Genomic DNA, 12,456 nt, shown 5'->3' with positions numbered 1-12,456 from the left:
AGATAATATAAGAGAATAAACATGAATATTGAAACGAGAATATAAGGAGAAGGACCAGGCAAATAGGTGCCTATCCATATAATTTCAGTGTTCAGTTTAAAAAACAATCAAAATTTACCTATATAGTCAATACGAATTTATTCCCCATTCTAAATAGAATTAATATAAATATTAAATTTCAATTTATACTTTAAGAATGTATAGCGATAATTTTATTATTTATTACAAAAAACGTAGATTTTTATTTTGGATTTAATAATAACTGTATTATTTGATGTAAAAGAAAATAAAATCTGACAAGAGGCATAAATTAAATTTTAAATAAATAAAAAATATATAAATTCTAAGAACTACCTTTCTAATAAAAATGGCAAGAGTCTCTGATCTCACTCCATCACTGAGCTCATCAGCAATGGCAATGACAACGTACTGAACACTGTATTCAACCCTCTTCTCCACCGTTCCTCAGTGAACATATCAATGGCGTTCCACAGAGCCCCAAAGCCAAAACCTAAATCCACGAGATCCCCAATTCTGCTTCTCGTGGCAGCAGTCACAGCAATCGCGCTTCTCTTCCTCTTCTCCTCTCTGCTTTCCACCGCCGGCACAAAACCCAGCCTCTTTCAAAGACGCCAACAGCACTTCGAAAAGTATCTCTATTGGGGCAACCGCATCGACTGCCCGGGTAAACACTGCGGATCGTGCGAGGGTTTGGGTCACCAAGAATCCAGCCTCCGGTGCGCCCTCGAAGAAGCCATTTTTCTCGGCAGGTACTTTTCAATCTCGCAAATTACCTCATTTCCCATTTCAATCTGTTATATTGCAATCCTTTCCAATCACATGCAGTTTGTTAGTTTGTTACTTTAAATTTTGGTTAATTACCGTTTATCGATTAGAATTTGGGTCCTCAGAGTGTGAAAAATTTCATATTAATCCCTGAACCAAAGAAATTCAAAATAAGTTCATAGAATATGAAATGCGTTCATAAACAAATGTTATTATTTTTGAAGTGGCGTTAGTCCCATGAGAATGTTTTCATGATAAACTTGGCCAAAATCCACTTCCGGAAAATGTTGTTTCCTGGGATTGTTAAACCCCAAACCAAATATGGAAACATAGTTTCCCAATCTCAAATTCCTGGGAAACTTCCCGTCTACCAAACGCTCCTAGTGTGACTTTATTAGCTAAACATACGTTAATATTATTGTTTTAGTCACATGACTGTTTAATTTTTAATTAAAGTGATTGACAGATTAGGTTTTGTTAGATAATCACCGTTAGTAGCTAGTTAAATTATTTTAAGAAATACAAAGTGTTATTTTGATGGGTCCGCATCTAAGTAGGTCCGTTGAAGGTGGGCTTATGCTATTAGACCAGTAGCTGTATATAAACAGTAAGAGGGAGTGAGAGGGATGACATCTTGTCACTGTGAAAGAATTTATGCCTTTGGGTATTGGGAGGTGCTAGACGCTCAAAGTTGTGCAGGTTAAACATTGTATTGAGGATGGGAGAAATCCCATATTCTTTGTAGTAAGATATCAGAATTCCATCACTCTTATTTTCAAGGACTAAGGTGACAATGCATAGCGTTTTTCAAGGACTTGAATGGCGTTTTACCCTTAAAATTTAGGTCTTTTCTGGATAAAATGCTCTATAAGCACTTATACACCAAAAGGGTTACAATTAATTGAGCTTATCTCTTAATTTAAAAACAACTTATGCACCTTAACTTTTAGAAAAGTTATGTGAGAGAACTCCTGTAAAAGTTCCTTTTATTCAAAGTGAGAGAGTTAAATCACCATGTAAGAAGTGAGAGTTGTTAGTAAGAAATTCAATTCATTTTACCTTTTAATTTATTCTTCTATAATATCTTACAGATAAATTTATTCAAATAAGACCTCAGTTACGACTTTGTTCCTTCTCAACAATAGTATTTAAGCCAAGTTGATGGTTTTGTCTTTTCAGTTTTCAATTTAATTTCATTTTTGCTTATTTCTTTGTTTTCTCTTCTTGGATTTCTACCATGTGTCATAACATTTGCTGAAACAAATCTTACGGATGCAGTAATTCATTAAGAATGTCTTTATTTAAGGTATGTAACTATGTGATTTAAGTGAATTTTGGCCAAGAAAAGAGAGTGTGTTGTTTGGGACAATAACACAAAGCCTTAATTATAATTAATACAACTGAAAGGTCTGAATTGCAAAAAATGAGTTAAGTTGTTATGTGGTGATTGCAGAACTTTTGTGTTGCCATCAAGGATGTGTATCAATCCCATACATAACAAGAAAGGCATTCTTCACCAATCCGCTAATGGTAGCTCTGAAGAACTGTGAGTTGCAGCATGCTAGCATATGTGTCTGTTATACCTTTCCATTGGTATGCTGTCTGAATTAACTGGTCTTATTTATTTATTTATTTGTTTAATGTGCTAGGTGGGATGCAAGTTCTTGTGCCATGGAGTCTTTATATGACACAGAACTTATGTCAGGTACTGTTCCTGTGATTTTTGACAATTCAAAAGAGTGGTATAGGGTTCTATCGACAATCATGAAGTTGGGAACCAGAGGTGTTGAACATGTGGAAGGAGTTAGCCGTTTCGATCTTAAAGAAAATAGCCATTACTCTGATATGTTGCTCATAAACAGAACTGCAAGTCCTCTTTCTTGGTAGGTTCTAAAAGGAGAATTATGGTTAATTTATTTTAGGGTAAATTATGCTTTCTATTGAATATAGTAAAACTAAATATAGGATTAATCTCTCTTGTTTAGAAAATACACATACGGTAATATATTTATAATAATGAGTATGTGGATTAAGGTCACATAAAAATGTTTTCCTAATTAACATAAAACACAATATATCTAATACTTTCAATTCCTATAAAATAAGGAGGTTATAGAATTGTATATGTTCTGAATGTATTGTGTCTAATGCAGTTCACATAGAATTTATTTATAGCATAATACAGAATCAATCATAATAAATACACCTAATAATTAGGAATCAATCATCCTAATTTCTTAGATTATGTAATGCTTAATTTTCTAGAAATCTGTAACAACTGATTTCATTCTAACATAGGTTAATAAAATCATCCTCAAAAAAGATTTTGTATTAGTTTAGTCCCTATAGAATATAATTATAGCTTTTGTGGTCCTCATAGTTAATGGGGTGGTCAGAAACATAATGTGGCTAATGAACTCCCACTCTTGCCACTGCCACCTGCAGTTCCTCGGCCTCTAATCCAAATTTGACTATGATCATGTAATTGTCGCATTCTTTGACACCAGTGTCTGGCTGGAGTGGATCAACTTCTCTGATTTGAAACTCGGCCCTGTACTCAATGATGAAAATGCGTGTCTGAATTTGTTTGTGCCAAATTCTCTCCCAAAAACTGAAAGTGCAAACTCATCAATGACAAATTCTTCTCCAAGGTCACAAAGCAGGTGCATCCCCTTACAACACATATGGCCACAATACCTGCGTTGCAACCACCACCACGAGCCATTATGCCTTGTAAGCCTATATGTGGGGGCACTTCAGGAATCGTGAAGGGCTTGCCTTGTCGTATTACCTCGAGCCAATCACAATTGGATCCTATGTTGTTGTTCTAGAGGAGCGTTCAGGTCTTCTTCTGCCTGCAACAACAAACCAAGTGAAATGTTAGTGATCAATCTCACTCTTGTTAACAAACAATATGAGCAGACACCTTTTGGGTGAAGGTGATACAGGAAGTAACCTTGGGGTTACGAAAGGGTTGGTGGTGAAGAAAGCTGGTGGTATGGGAATGTTCTACAGAGCAAATTCTCCAAAGGTGAAGGACTTTCGTGAGATTGTGTTAGCAATGTTATGTTTTTCTCCACCGTTGTTAATGTTGAGGACCACAAAAATATGTTTACATTTCATAGGGACTAAACTAATAAGAATGTTTTTTGAGTATGTTTTTGTTAGTTTCCCCATTTGACAGACTACAAGCATAACATACCCTTTATTTTATTACGTTGCAAAATAAGGTTGGTTTGTGTAGCAGGTAAGTTGGAAAAATGAATCTTATTCTGGTGTTTTTAGTCAATTTATGCAAGAAACAATAATGATTTCCTTTTAGCTGGGAGTAAAGTACATTTTTTCTGTATTCAATTTGTTATGCCTCTCAAGATGCAAGTATGATCATGATAGTCCTTATTTTCACGTTTTATGTAACTGTGACCTTTATGAAATTTCTCATCCCCATTAATGTGTCTTCACCTTCAGTTGGCATTGAAAAGTTAAGTGTCTATGTAGTTAGTGTATGTTTTCTTGTTAAAGGAATTCAATTTAAACTTGTAGGAGTGCATAACTTTTGTTGATAGGAACTTAAGAACTTTTGAGCTATTAAAACTGATGTACATGAGTTTAAAATGTGCCCAATGTAGTTGACAAGTTTTAACTGTATCACATCACAACCAAGTTGGTTTATGATTCTTGCCTTGGAATAACTGCCATAATGATGCTACTATGTAGATGATTGCTCATAAAATTAATTGTTATATATACCTTGGAAAGATATTTTTCTTTAAGTTTTGTCCATTTTTTGAGGTGCTAATAACTTCCCAGGTTTATGGAGTGCAAGGATCGAAACAATCGCAGTTCCATATTGTTGCCATATTCATTTCTACCATCAATGGCTGCTGGCAAACTTAGAGAAGCAGCAGAAAAGGTCCATCTACTATGTAGTCTTTTAAAGTTCCTTAATCATCAAAGTATTTAATAATTTGTTTGGAGATGCAAGTGCTAGAACTTTGATATTTTTTGGTATTCCATGTTGGATTGGGATATATTGTATCAATGAGAGCCTAAACGAGTTATTTCAAGGGGAAATGCTGGGCTTGGCTCTCATGCGTTCATGGTTAGTAGATTAAATGAAGGTTGCATACTTGTACTCTAGAGGATTTCTTGAGCCTAACCTTGAGCATGTATCCCTTTTTTGAGCTAGCTTGTTTCATGTCAGCAATAATTGGACTTAACTATGTTAAGGAGTGAACTTTAAGCTTAACTCAATCTTATAAAACCGGTTTGTAATACGAGTTTTCTACCCATTTATATACTATAAAGTGACTTTATTTCTAGTCGATGTAGGACTTTCAATACTTCCCTCATATTAGGTATATACATATCAAACATGAGATAAGACATTAATAGGTGGTTTAATAGCGACTCGATAGTGGATGAAAATGTGCCCAACAAACAAAAAATTTCACTGGGATAGGTTCTAAATTATGGTTCTGATACCATGTTAAAAAGTGAACTTTAAGTAAAACTGGCTTGGTAAGGTTTGAATCCACTTATATAATATAATTTTTTTTTATCTCTAGTAAATGTGAGACTTCCAACAAATTACATAGAAACTAACCCCTTGTTATGTGTAACTTCTAAATGATGTATAACTAACGTGGCTAGGCATAATCATAGATCTTCTGGTTGCTTGATTGTTTCAACAAATTACTTAATTGATCGTAGAAAATTTCATTTGGAAGCACAATATAGTTAACATACTATTTATGCACCAAGGGATGACAATTTGCTTCGACTATCCTATTAAATTACAAAACTTGCAATGCATGGTTTATTGTTAAATCTGTGACATTGCAATAAAACAGTATCTCTTTGTTACACATTTTAATTTTTTATCTGACTTTTGTTCACAGATCAAAGCCTTACTTGGTGATTATGATGCCATCCACGTTCGTCGTGGGGATAAAATAAAGACCAGAAAAGATAGATTTGGTGTAGCGAGGAGCCTTCATCCTCACCTTGATAGAGACACCCGGCCAGAGTTTATTATTTGTAGGATAGCGAAGTGGGTCCCACCTGGAAGAACCTTGTTCATTGCTTCAAATGAAAGGACTCCAGGGTTTTTTTCACCACTTTCTGCCAGGTAACCATTCTCATGATCACACTGTGGGGTAAACGGGGAGAGGGATTCCTATGCAGTAATTTCCTTTGCTTCAGAAATCGTACATGATAGATTAACAATAATTACAATATGTTAAATATGTTTTTTTATTTCCAAATTATTTTTACAAATTGTGTTTTGTTTCTAAACTAAATATATATCTATTTTGTCTCTACATTTTTATGAAAGTTTAAGCAAAACATCATTTTCTGTGAATGGAACGTTAAATGTTTATCATGTGACAAACTGAATTTTTCATTAAACTATGATATAATCTCCAAGTAGTGTTGTTGGGAGGATATTTTACGTGATTTTAAAGGATGAAATATGTATTCATTTAATTTAGTGATGAAACACAATTTTCAAAAATAGTTTGTGAATGAAAAATATATTTAATTCTTAAAATATTTATGTTTAATGCTATACGAGGCTGACCCTGGTTATTCAATAGTAATGGAAACAATTACTTAAGTTTGTCATTTATTTTCTACAGGAAAGTTGAGTTGTTTTTAGGTTGATGTCCAGATTGATTGAAACCAAATTGCAATCATTATCATGTACAACTTTATACTCTTTATGACTCAATTGCAGGTATAGACTGGCGTATTCATCAAACTATAGCCATATATTGGACCCGTTAATTGAGAACAATTATCAATTATTCATGATCGAGAGGCTTATAATGATGGGTGCTAAAACGTTCATTAGGACATTCAAGGAGGATGAGACAGATCTTAGCCTCACCGATGACCCGAAAAAGAACACTAAACTTTGGCAGGTACCTGTTTATAATGCGGATGAAACATGCTGACGACTAGAGCTGACTATGCAATCCACCACAGTAAATTAAAAGTTACTTGCATCCCCAAAATTTTTAGGAAGAAATTCTTGCAAGGAAGAAATGATTGGTGGTTGATTAGTTTTTGTTGTAAATTATGATGTTAGCTACGTTAAAAATTCCATTAATTAATTCATTAAATGTATGTGCTTGTCTCATAGTAAAGTTGAAGTGATCAGTGTATTTTTGTCTTGATTAACATTTTAATCCTTAATAATACACATTTTGTTGATTTATTAGGAAATATTTTTTTTGGCTTAATAGTTTATTTTGTCTCCAATTTTGTTTTGTTAGATTGTATCAATTAGGTCTTTTGTTTTAAAAAAGTGTCACTTAGTTCTTATTGAATAAATTTTGCGTAAATGTCGTCTCTTTTGCTAAAAGCAAACAAATGGAATTAATGGATTGATGATATGGCAAAAGATATTGATAATGTGTTATTTTTAAGTTGTATGCATGGTAACATGTTATTTTTAAGTTGTAACATTAATCAATCAGTTAACAAATTAAATAAATCCATTTTCACCAATGCCACAAATCCCATTAAAATCGACACATCCAAATCGAGCTCAACATTTGTAACAGATTCAAACATCAACTTCACCAATGTCACAAATCCATTAAAACAGACAGATCTGAATCGAGCTCAACGTCTAAACACTAGAAAAGTAATAGATCTGAAAAAAAAAAAAAAAATACCTTACTCTTGGTGATAGAGTCATTGACATGAATAGCAGGGGACAAAAGAGTTCCACTAGCCTGCATCTAATACAACCTCTTCACACCAATAATAGTCTCCTTAGAAACCCTAACAATATGCTCCTTCATCTTGCGGGTGGGATCGGTCTTTAACCCATCTCTGATAATGGTAAGCACGATTTGGAACTCAGCGTTGTCAATAGAAGCAAGGTCGGGGAGCTCGGCGGTTTTCTCATAAAGCTCCTCGACCTTGACACCCTCGTGGATGAGGAGGGTGGCGTCACCACCGTCGTTGATGATGAGGTTAGGACCGCTGTCGGGGCCTCTCCACTTAGTGCACCACCAGTACTCCTGAAGGGTCTCTCCCATCCAGGCAAACACAGCAGCGCTGTCGCGGGTGATGGCAGGGACTCTGCGCACCAGCGAACCTTGGCGCCTCGTGTCCTAACTCAATTTTTCCCCAAATTCTAAAACTCAATCTGTAGAATCCACCTCAACCTCTAATTGCTTACCACGTCACCACGAAGACAACTTAAAAATAACACTACGTTACCAATTGATACTACAATATCATCAATCAATTAACTTCGTTAGTTTTTTTTAACGGAAGGGACAAAATTTACTAAGGACCAACTAGACACTTTTTTAAAACCAGGGATCAAATTGACACAATCGAACCAAACTAGAGACAAAATAGGCTATTAAGCCTTTTATTTTTGGGTTGAGTAGATATTAACAACCATTGTAATTATTACAATTGAGATATTGTAAGATTAAAAAGTTATTGTAATTTTTACTATAAGGAGGAAGATTATATATATATATATATATATGGAGTTTGTTAACATACATAAGCCTTTTTTTTCAATTGGTACATTTTAGCAAACTGTATCGAGTTTTAGTAGACAAAAATACTATCATATATTATAGATTCTAAGTTTTAAGGTCAATAATATTTGAATTATTTCCATTCTCAAAACTAAAAAAAAAAGTCAAGAAACTCTTAAACCCTTACTCATCTCTCTCTCATCCCTCATTCATTTTCACCTTTTCTCTTTGATCTCTCTCACTCCAACATTCTCTCTGTCACTCCTATAGTAGCTCCAACTGAAAAAAAAAAATCAGAAAAACTCACCTAACCCTAATCTAACTTCCTCACTTATCCAATTTGTTTCTCTCTCATCTTCATCCTCTCTCACATCCACACATAGCAACCCGCGATACCGCAATTTGTTGATCTTTTTGTGTTTGTTCATTTGTTTTCCACTTTAATAACAAAATAATTGATAATGTTGATGTTGATTTTTGATTGGAGGGTTGTGCTATATCTTTTCCCTTCTGATTGTTATTAAATTTGGGTTTTAAGTCATATTTTGAGAACTGACAAGTCCTTTGATTCTTCTATGGCGCACATGATACTTTCGAAATCTTTTGAGGGATCTCAAGATTTGTCCCATAACCCGAGTAGGTTGGCCATTAAAGTTGAGTTGGTTGGCCACGTTCTCCACTCGAGTTATGTACTCGGTTACATGCTCTTTGACCCCATCTTCAACAGTTCAAATTCTCCTATGAGTGCTTGTATTCAGATCTGTCTAATGTGATTGTCACCTTTATATGCAACCTCTAATATCTCTCAAGCTTCCTTTGTTGATGCGATATTCACTATTTTTTTGAATCCCGACTCATCTAGTACATTATAGAGAAAATACAATGTTGACCCATTTCTTGCACGTGATTTCTTTAAGATTTTGGTCTTAATCGGGTTTAATATACCCATCATCTATAGGCACAAATTGTCATAATTGGTTTTTCTCATTAGTTGTAACACACTCATACCATTAACTCTCTCGATACCAAAAACATAAAGCTTTGATACGTTAAAAAAGATACGCGACTCCCACTTTAAAAATATTTCTCTAAAAACTGCGGTGTAATTTCATTGATTCATGATGGCTTTAAATAACTGTGACTCATGCCTTGGACAGTTTACAATAATAAAAAATCCAAATAAAAATTGGAAAAACCAAATCTTAAACGTATCGAAATCTAAGCAAAATAAAAACTGAAACAATATAATAACATATAACTTACTCACAAAATACAAACTACCTCTACTACTTCCCAAATTAAAAATAAAGACTCAAATGAAATTATTAAACCACCCCAATTTTAAATTTATCCGAACACTTTTACACTTTACATTAGAGAAGTGAGAGTAATCTATGTTTGAGTTGAACCAAAATAAATGTTAAAATATTTTGCACATTGTTTCTCTTAGACTTTTTGTCAAAACGTTTTAAGAAAACTTTTTTGAACATGTTCATAGAATCATTTAATGATCTTGTTTAAGCATCTAATTGTATGAGTTTCAAAATTGTTCAAAGCAGCATTTTAAGCTTCGCTTTTAAAGTTAACATTCCTTTGACATTGGATATCAGCTAATCACTCTTTGTTATACAACAAAAAAGTTATTTATTACAAAGTTGAGTCTCAACAGAAAGGAATAATATTAAGGGCACTTAGGCTTATTTCCGTGAGTCTTGAGGCTTGCATAACAAGGACAAAGATCTTTGTTGCCATAGGTACCAGGTGGCACGCAGTGACATCTGTGACAACATGACTTACATGCTCTTTTGCATCTCTTTCTTTTTGATGCTTTGCTGCATCTTCTAGAACATTCATACTTGCAATCTACTTCCACAAAATCAAATCATTTAATATTACTTGATTACATCAATTTACTCATAAATTTATTACTGCTTTTGAATTAAAACTTACTGATTTTCTGCAACTGGAAATCTTTGTTCTTCAGATCCACCTTCTTACTTCCTCCATTTGTCTGTAACCAAAACACAGTATTCATGTTTTTGTTTACAATATTTACTTTTCTTAGTAAATAATTTACAAAATGAAGAAAAACAGCTAATGTGATGTATAATAACATCAACAATGCCATGCATGAAAGCAGAAAATTCTGGATAACTCACATTTTCAAGAAAACTGGCCACTCCAGTGCTGTTGGATGAAGCTTCTGCAAAAGCCTGGAATGAGATATTTTACACCAAAGCACAACTTCTTTGTCAGATTTTAATCATCTCAACTAATAAATATGAATTGAAACTCTCACATTCAATGTAAATGATAAAATTTAGTAACATATAAGAAAAATCCCAGCAGAACTGAAAATGTAGAGAAATTGAGTGTACCTGTAACAGAAGAAGAAGAGCAAGAATAAAGAGTCTGAAGTCCATGTTGTGGTGGGTTGATGAAGTGAAGAAGAGGTGAATTTATATATAAATATGGATTTTTAGCTTTATCTCTTAAAAGACTTTACAGGGAACAGAAAAAGCAAATTCAAATTCACAAAATGAGCTATTTTGGAAGCTTTCTTCAGTTTTGGTTTTATTGGATAGTATGGTCAGTGCACAGCTGTGTGATGCTTTAGCTGCATATGAGAGATCACGAGAAAAACTCACAGATTGGTCCCCTCACCAAAATTTTATCTGTGAATAAGAACACTAGCTAAGTAACACAAATAAAAAGTCATTCTTTTTCCAAACTCAAGAAGTTGAATTCTGAACTTGGTTTTGCCATCAGTTAGAAATTGGTTTTGGGAGACACAATTATCCCTTGATTTTCTTCCCCTTTAAAAGGAAGGAGAGTTTAAGTGAAAAAGTTTATGTTAGTTAAACTAAATAAATAATTAAATGAACAAGTTAATGTAAACATAAGTTGTTTATATAGACTATGGAATAATATATACATGAAAATTAATAATATGTTAAATTGAATTAACTAATATTATTAAAACGAAATGAAATTTAAAATAATGTGTTTATTGATTTAAATTGTTAGTATTTTGCAATTTCGTTCAACATTTATACTATTTAAATATATTTATTAACTGAATTGTGTATTATGTTGATAATTTGTTCAAAGTTATATGTTAAATAAATTTAACATTACTTTTATGTGATTATTAATAAGATGACATGCTCTAATTTTTTACTTTTGAATTGCTATACTCTCGAAAAATAAGAATTGTTATATAGTGAAATTTTGTGATTTAAAAAATAATTAACATTGAGTGATTTAATTGTGACATACTTATTTGTTAATTAAAATTTGAAAATTGTGTGTTTGAATCTTTGAATATCAGTAATTTATGTTTCCCTTGTTGAAAAACAATTTTCAAAATTTTAGAATCAATATTAAAAATGTGAATACTATAGATTAAGATGTTAAGATGGAAAATTGAAACTAAAACACATTGGAGAAAACAACAAGTAAACATGAAAATGTAGTTTAAAATTGGCAAACTATTTCATCTCACTATCACCGTTTGTTGATGTTCATGTATGAAGACATAATTTCTTGGACATACCTTTTAAATATAATAAAAAAACTTAACAATTATGAACGAAAATAATTAGAACTCCAAATTCTTCAAATTAATTAACAGAAAATATCACCAACCACTTAATGGAAACAAAGTTGATATTTTCTCTAAGGAAAACCTCCCCCCAAAACTAAATGGAATTCAATTTCGGAAACAAAAATCACGTGCATGAGCCAAGTCTATCTTTGTGGGTTAAAAGATGTTATATGTCATATGAAATTATTTTACACATTGCTATATTAATTAATTAATTTGTATTTAATAAGAATCTAAATGTAGTTTATTAAGACTGAATGGCGATGAATGTGACAATGGCTTAATCCTTCCTCGTAAAGATTGTAGTTTTCATTTTCAGTTGGAAATGGAAAATTATATCATGAAACTGAGAAAACACTTGAATCTTTAATATGAATGCATAAGACTTTGGTTTCATCAAAATTCGTTTAAAACGTTAAAAGCAAAAGAAAATAAAAAATTATTAAAGTAGAGTGATTGTACAATCTTTTCTTGAGGTTTCTGACAAAGGAATAAATAATTGAAAAAATGTTTTTGAAAAATAGTTTGAAAGGTTTGTTATGAAAAATA

General features: G+C 32.7%; 2 protein-coding genes across 2 annotated transcripts; one reads left to right on the top strand and one right to left on the bottom strand.

Annotated features, from left to right (window-relative positions):
- The first annotated feature begins 369 nt into the window (after positions 1-369).
- LOC106769637 lies at positions 370-7,026 on the top strand. The gene is made up of 6 exons (XM_014655341.2): positions 370-770; positions 2,240-2,332; positions 2,436-2,669; positions 4,597-4,699; positions 5,688-5,917; positions 6,527-7,026. Exons 1-6 carry the CDS (start codon positions 481-483, stop codon positions 6,744-6,746), a joined length of 1,170 nt encoding a protein of 389 aa, XP_014510827.1. The 5' UTR covers positions 370-480; the 3' UTR covers positions 6,747-7,026.
- Positions 7,027-9,846: 2,820 nt separating this feature from the next.
- LOC106771431 (peamaclein-like) lies at positions 9,847-10,830 on the bottom strand. Its single transcript, XM_014657406.2, has 4 exons — positions 10,679-10,830; positions 10,460-10,513; positions 10,251-10,311; positions 9,847-10,163 (listed from the first exon to the last, which is right to left on the bottom strand). Exons 1-4 carry the CDS (start codon positions 10,721-10,723, stop codon positions 9,982-9,984), a joined length of 342 nt encoding a protein of 113 aa, XP_014512892.1. The 5' UTR covers positions 10,724-10,830; the 3' UTR covers positions 9,847-9,981.
- Between the last annotated feature and the right edge of the window lie 1,626 nt (positions 10,831-12,456).

Source organism: Vigna radiata, chromosome 8 (genome assembly GCF_000741045.1).
Source record: "Vigna radiata var. radiata cultivar VC1973A chromosome 8, Vradiata_ver6, whole genome shotgun sequence".
In the NCBI taxonomy this organism is placed as follows: domain Eukaryota; kingdom Viridiplantae; phylum Streptophyta; class Magnoliopsida; order Fabales; family Fabaceae; genus Vigna; species Vigna radiata.
The sequence above is the reverse complement of the archived record's forward strand: the minus strand, read 5'-3'. Positions and strand labels throughout refer to the sequence as shown.

Coding starts and splice junctions, on each gene's coding strand:
- LOC106769637 (XM_014655341.2), top strand. CDS start 481: ATGGCGTTCCACAGAGCCCCAAAGCCAAAACCTAAATCCACGAGATCC. Junction 2,333..2,435: donor AATGGTAGCTCTGAAGAACT/GTGAGTTGCAGC, acceptor TTAATGTGCTAG/GTGGGATGCAAGTTCTTGTG. Junction 5,918..6,526: donor TTTTCACCACTTTCTGCCAG/GTAACCATTCTC, acceptor ACTCAATTGCAG/GTATAGACTGGCGTATTCAT.
- LOC106771431 (XM_014657406.2), bottom strand. CDS start 10,723: ATGGACTTCAGACTCTTTATTCTTGCTCTTCTTCTTCTGTTACAG. Junction 10,312..10,459: donor TGGCCAGTTTTCTTGAAAAT/GTGAGTTATCCA, acceptor TTTTGGTTACAG/ACAAATGGAGGAAGTAAGAA. Junction 10,164..10,250: donor TTTCCAGTTGCAGAAAATCA/GTAAGTTTTAAT, acceptor TTGTGGAAGTAG/ATTGCAAGTATGAATGTTCT.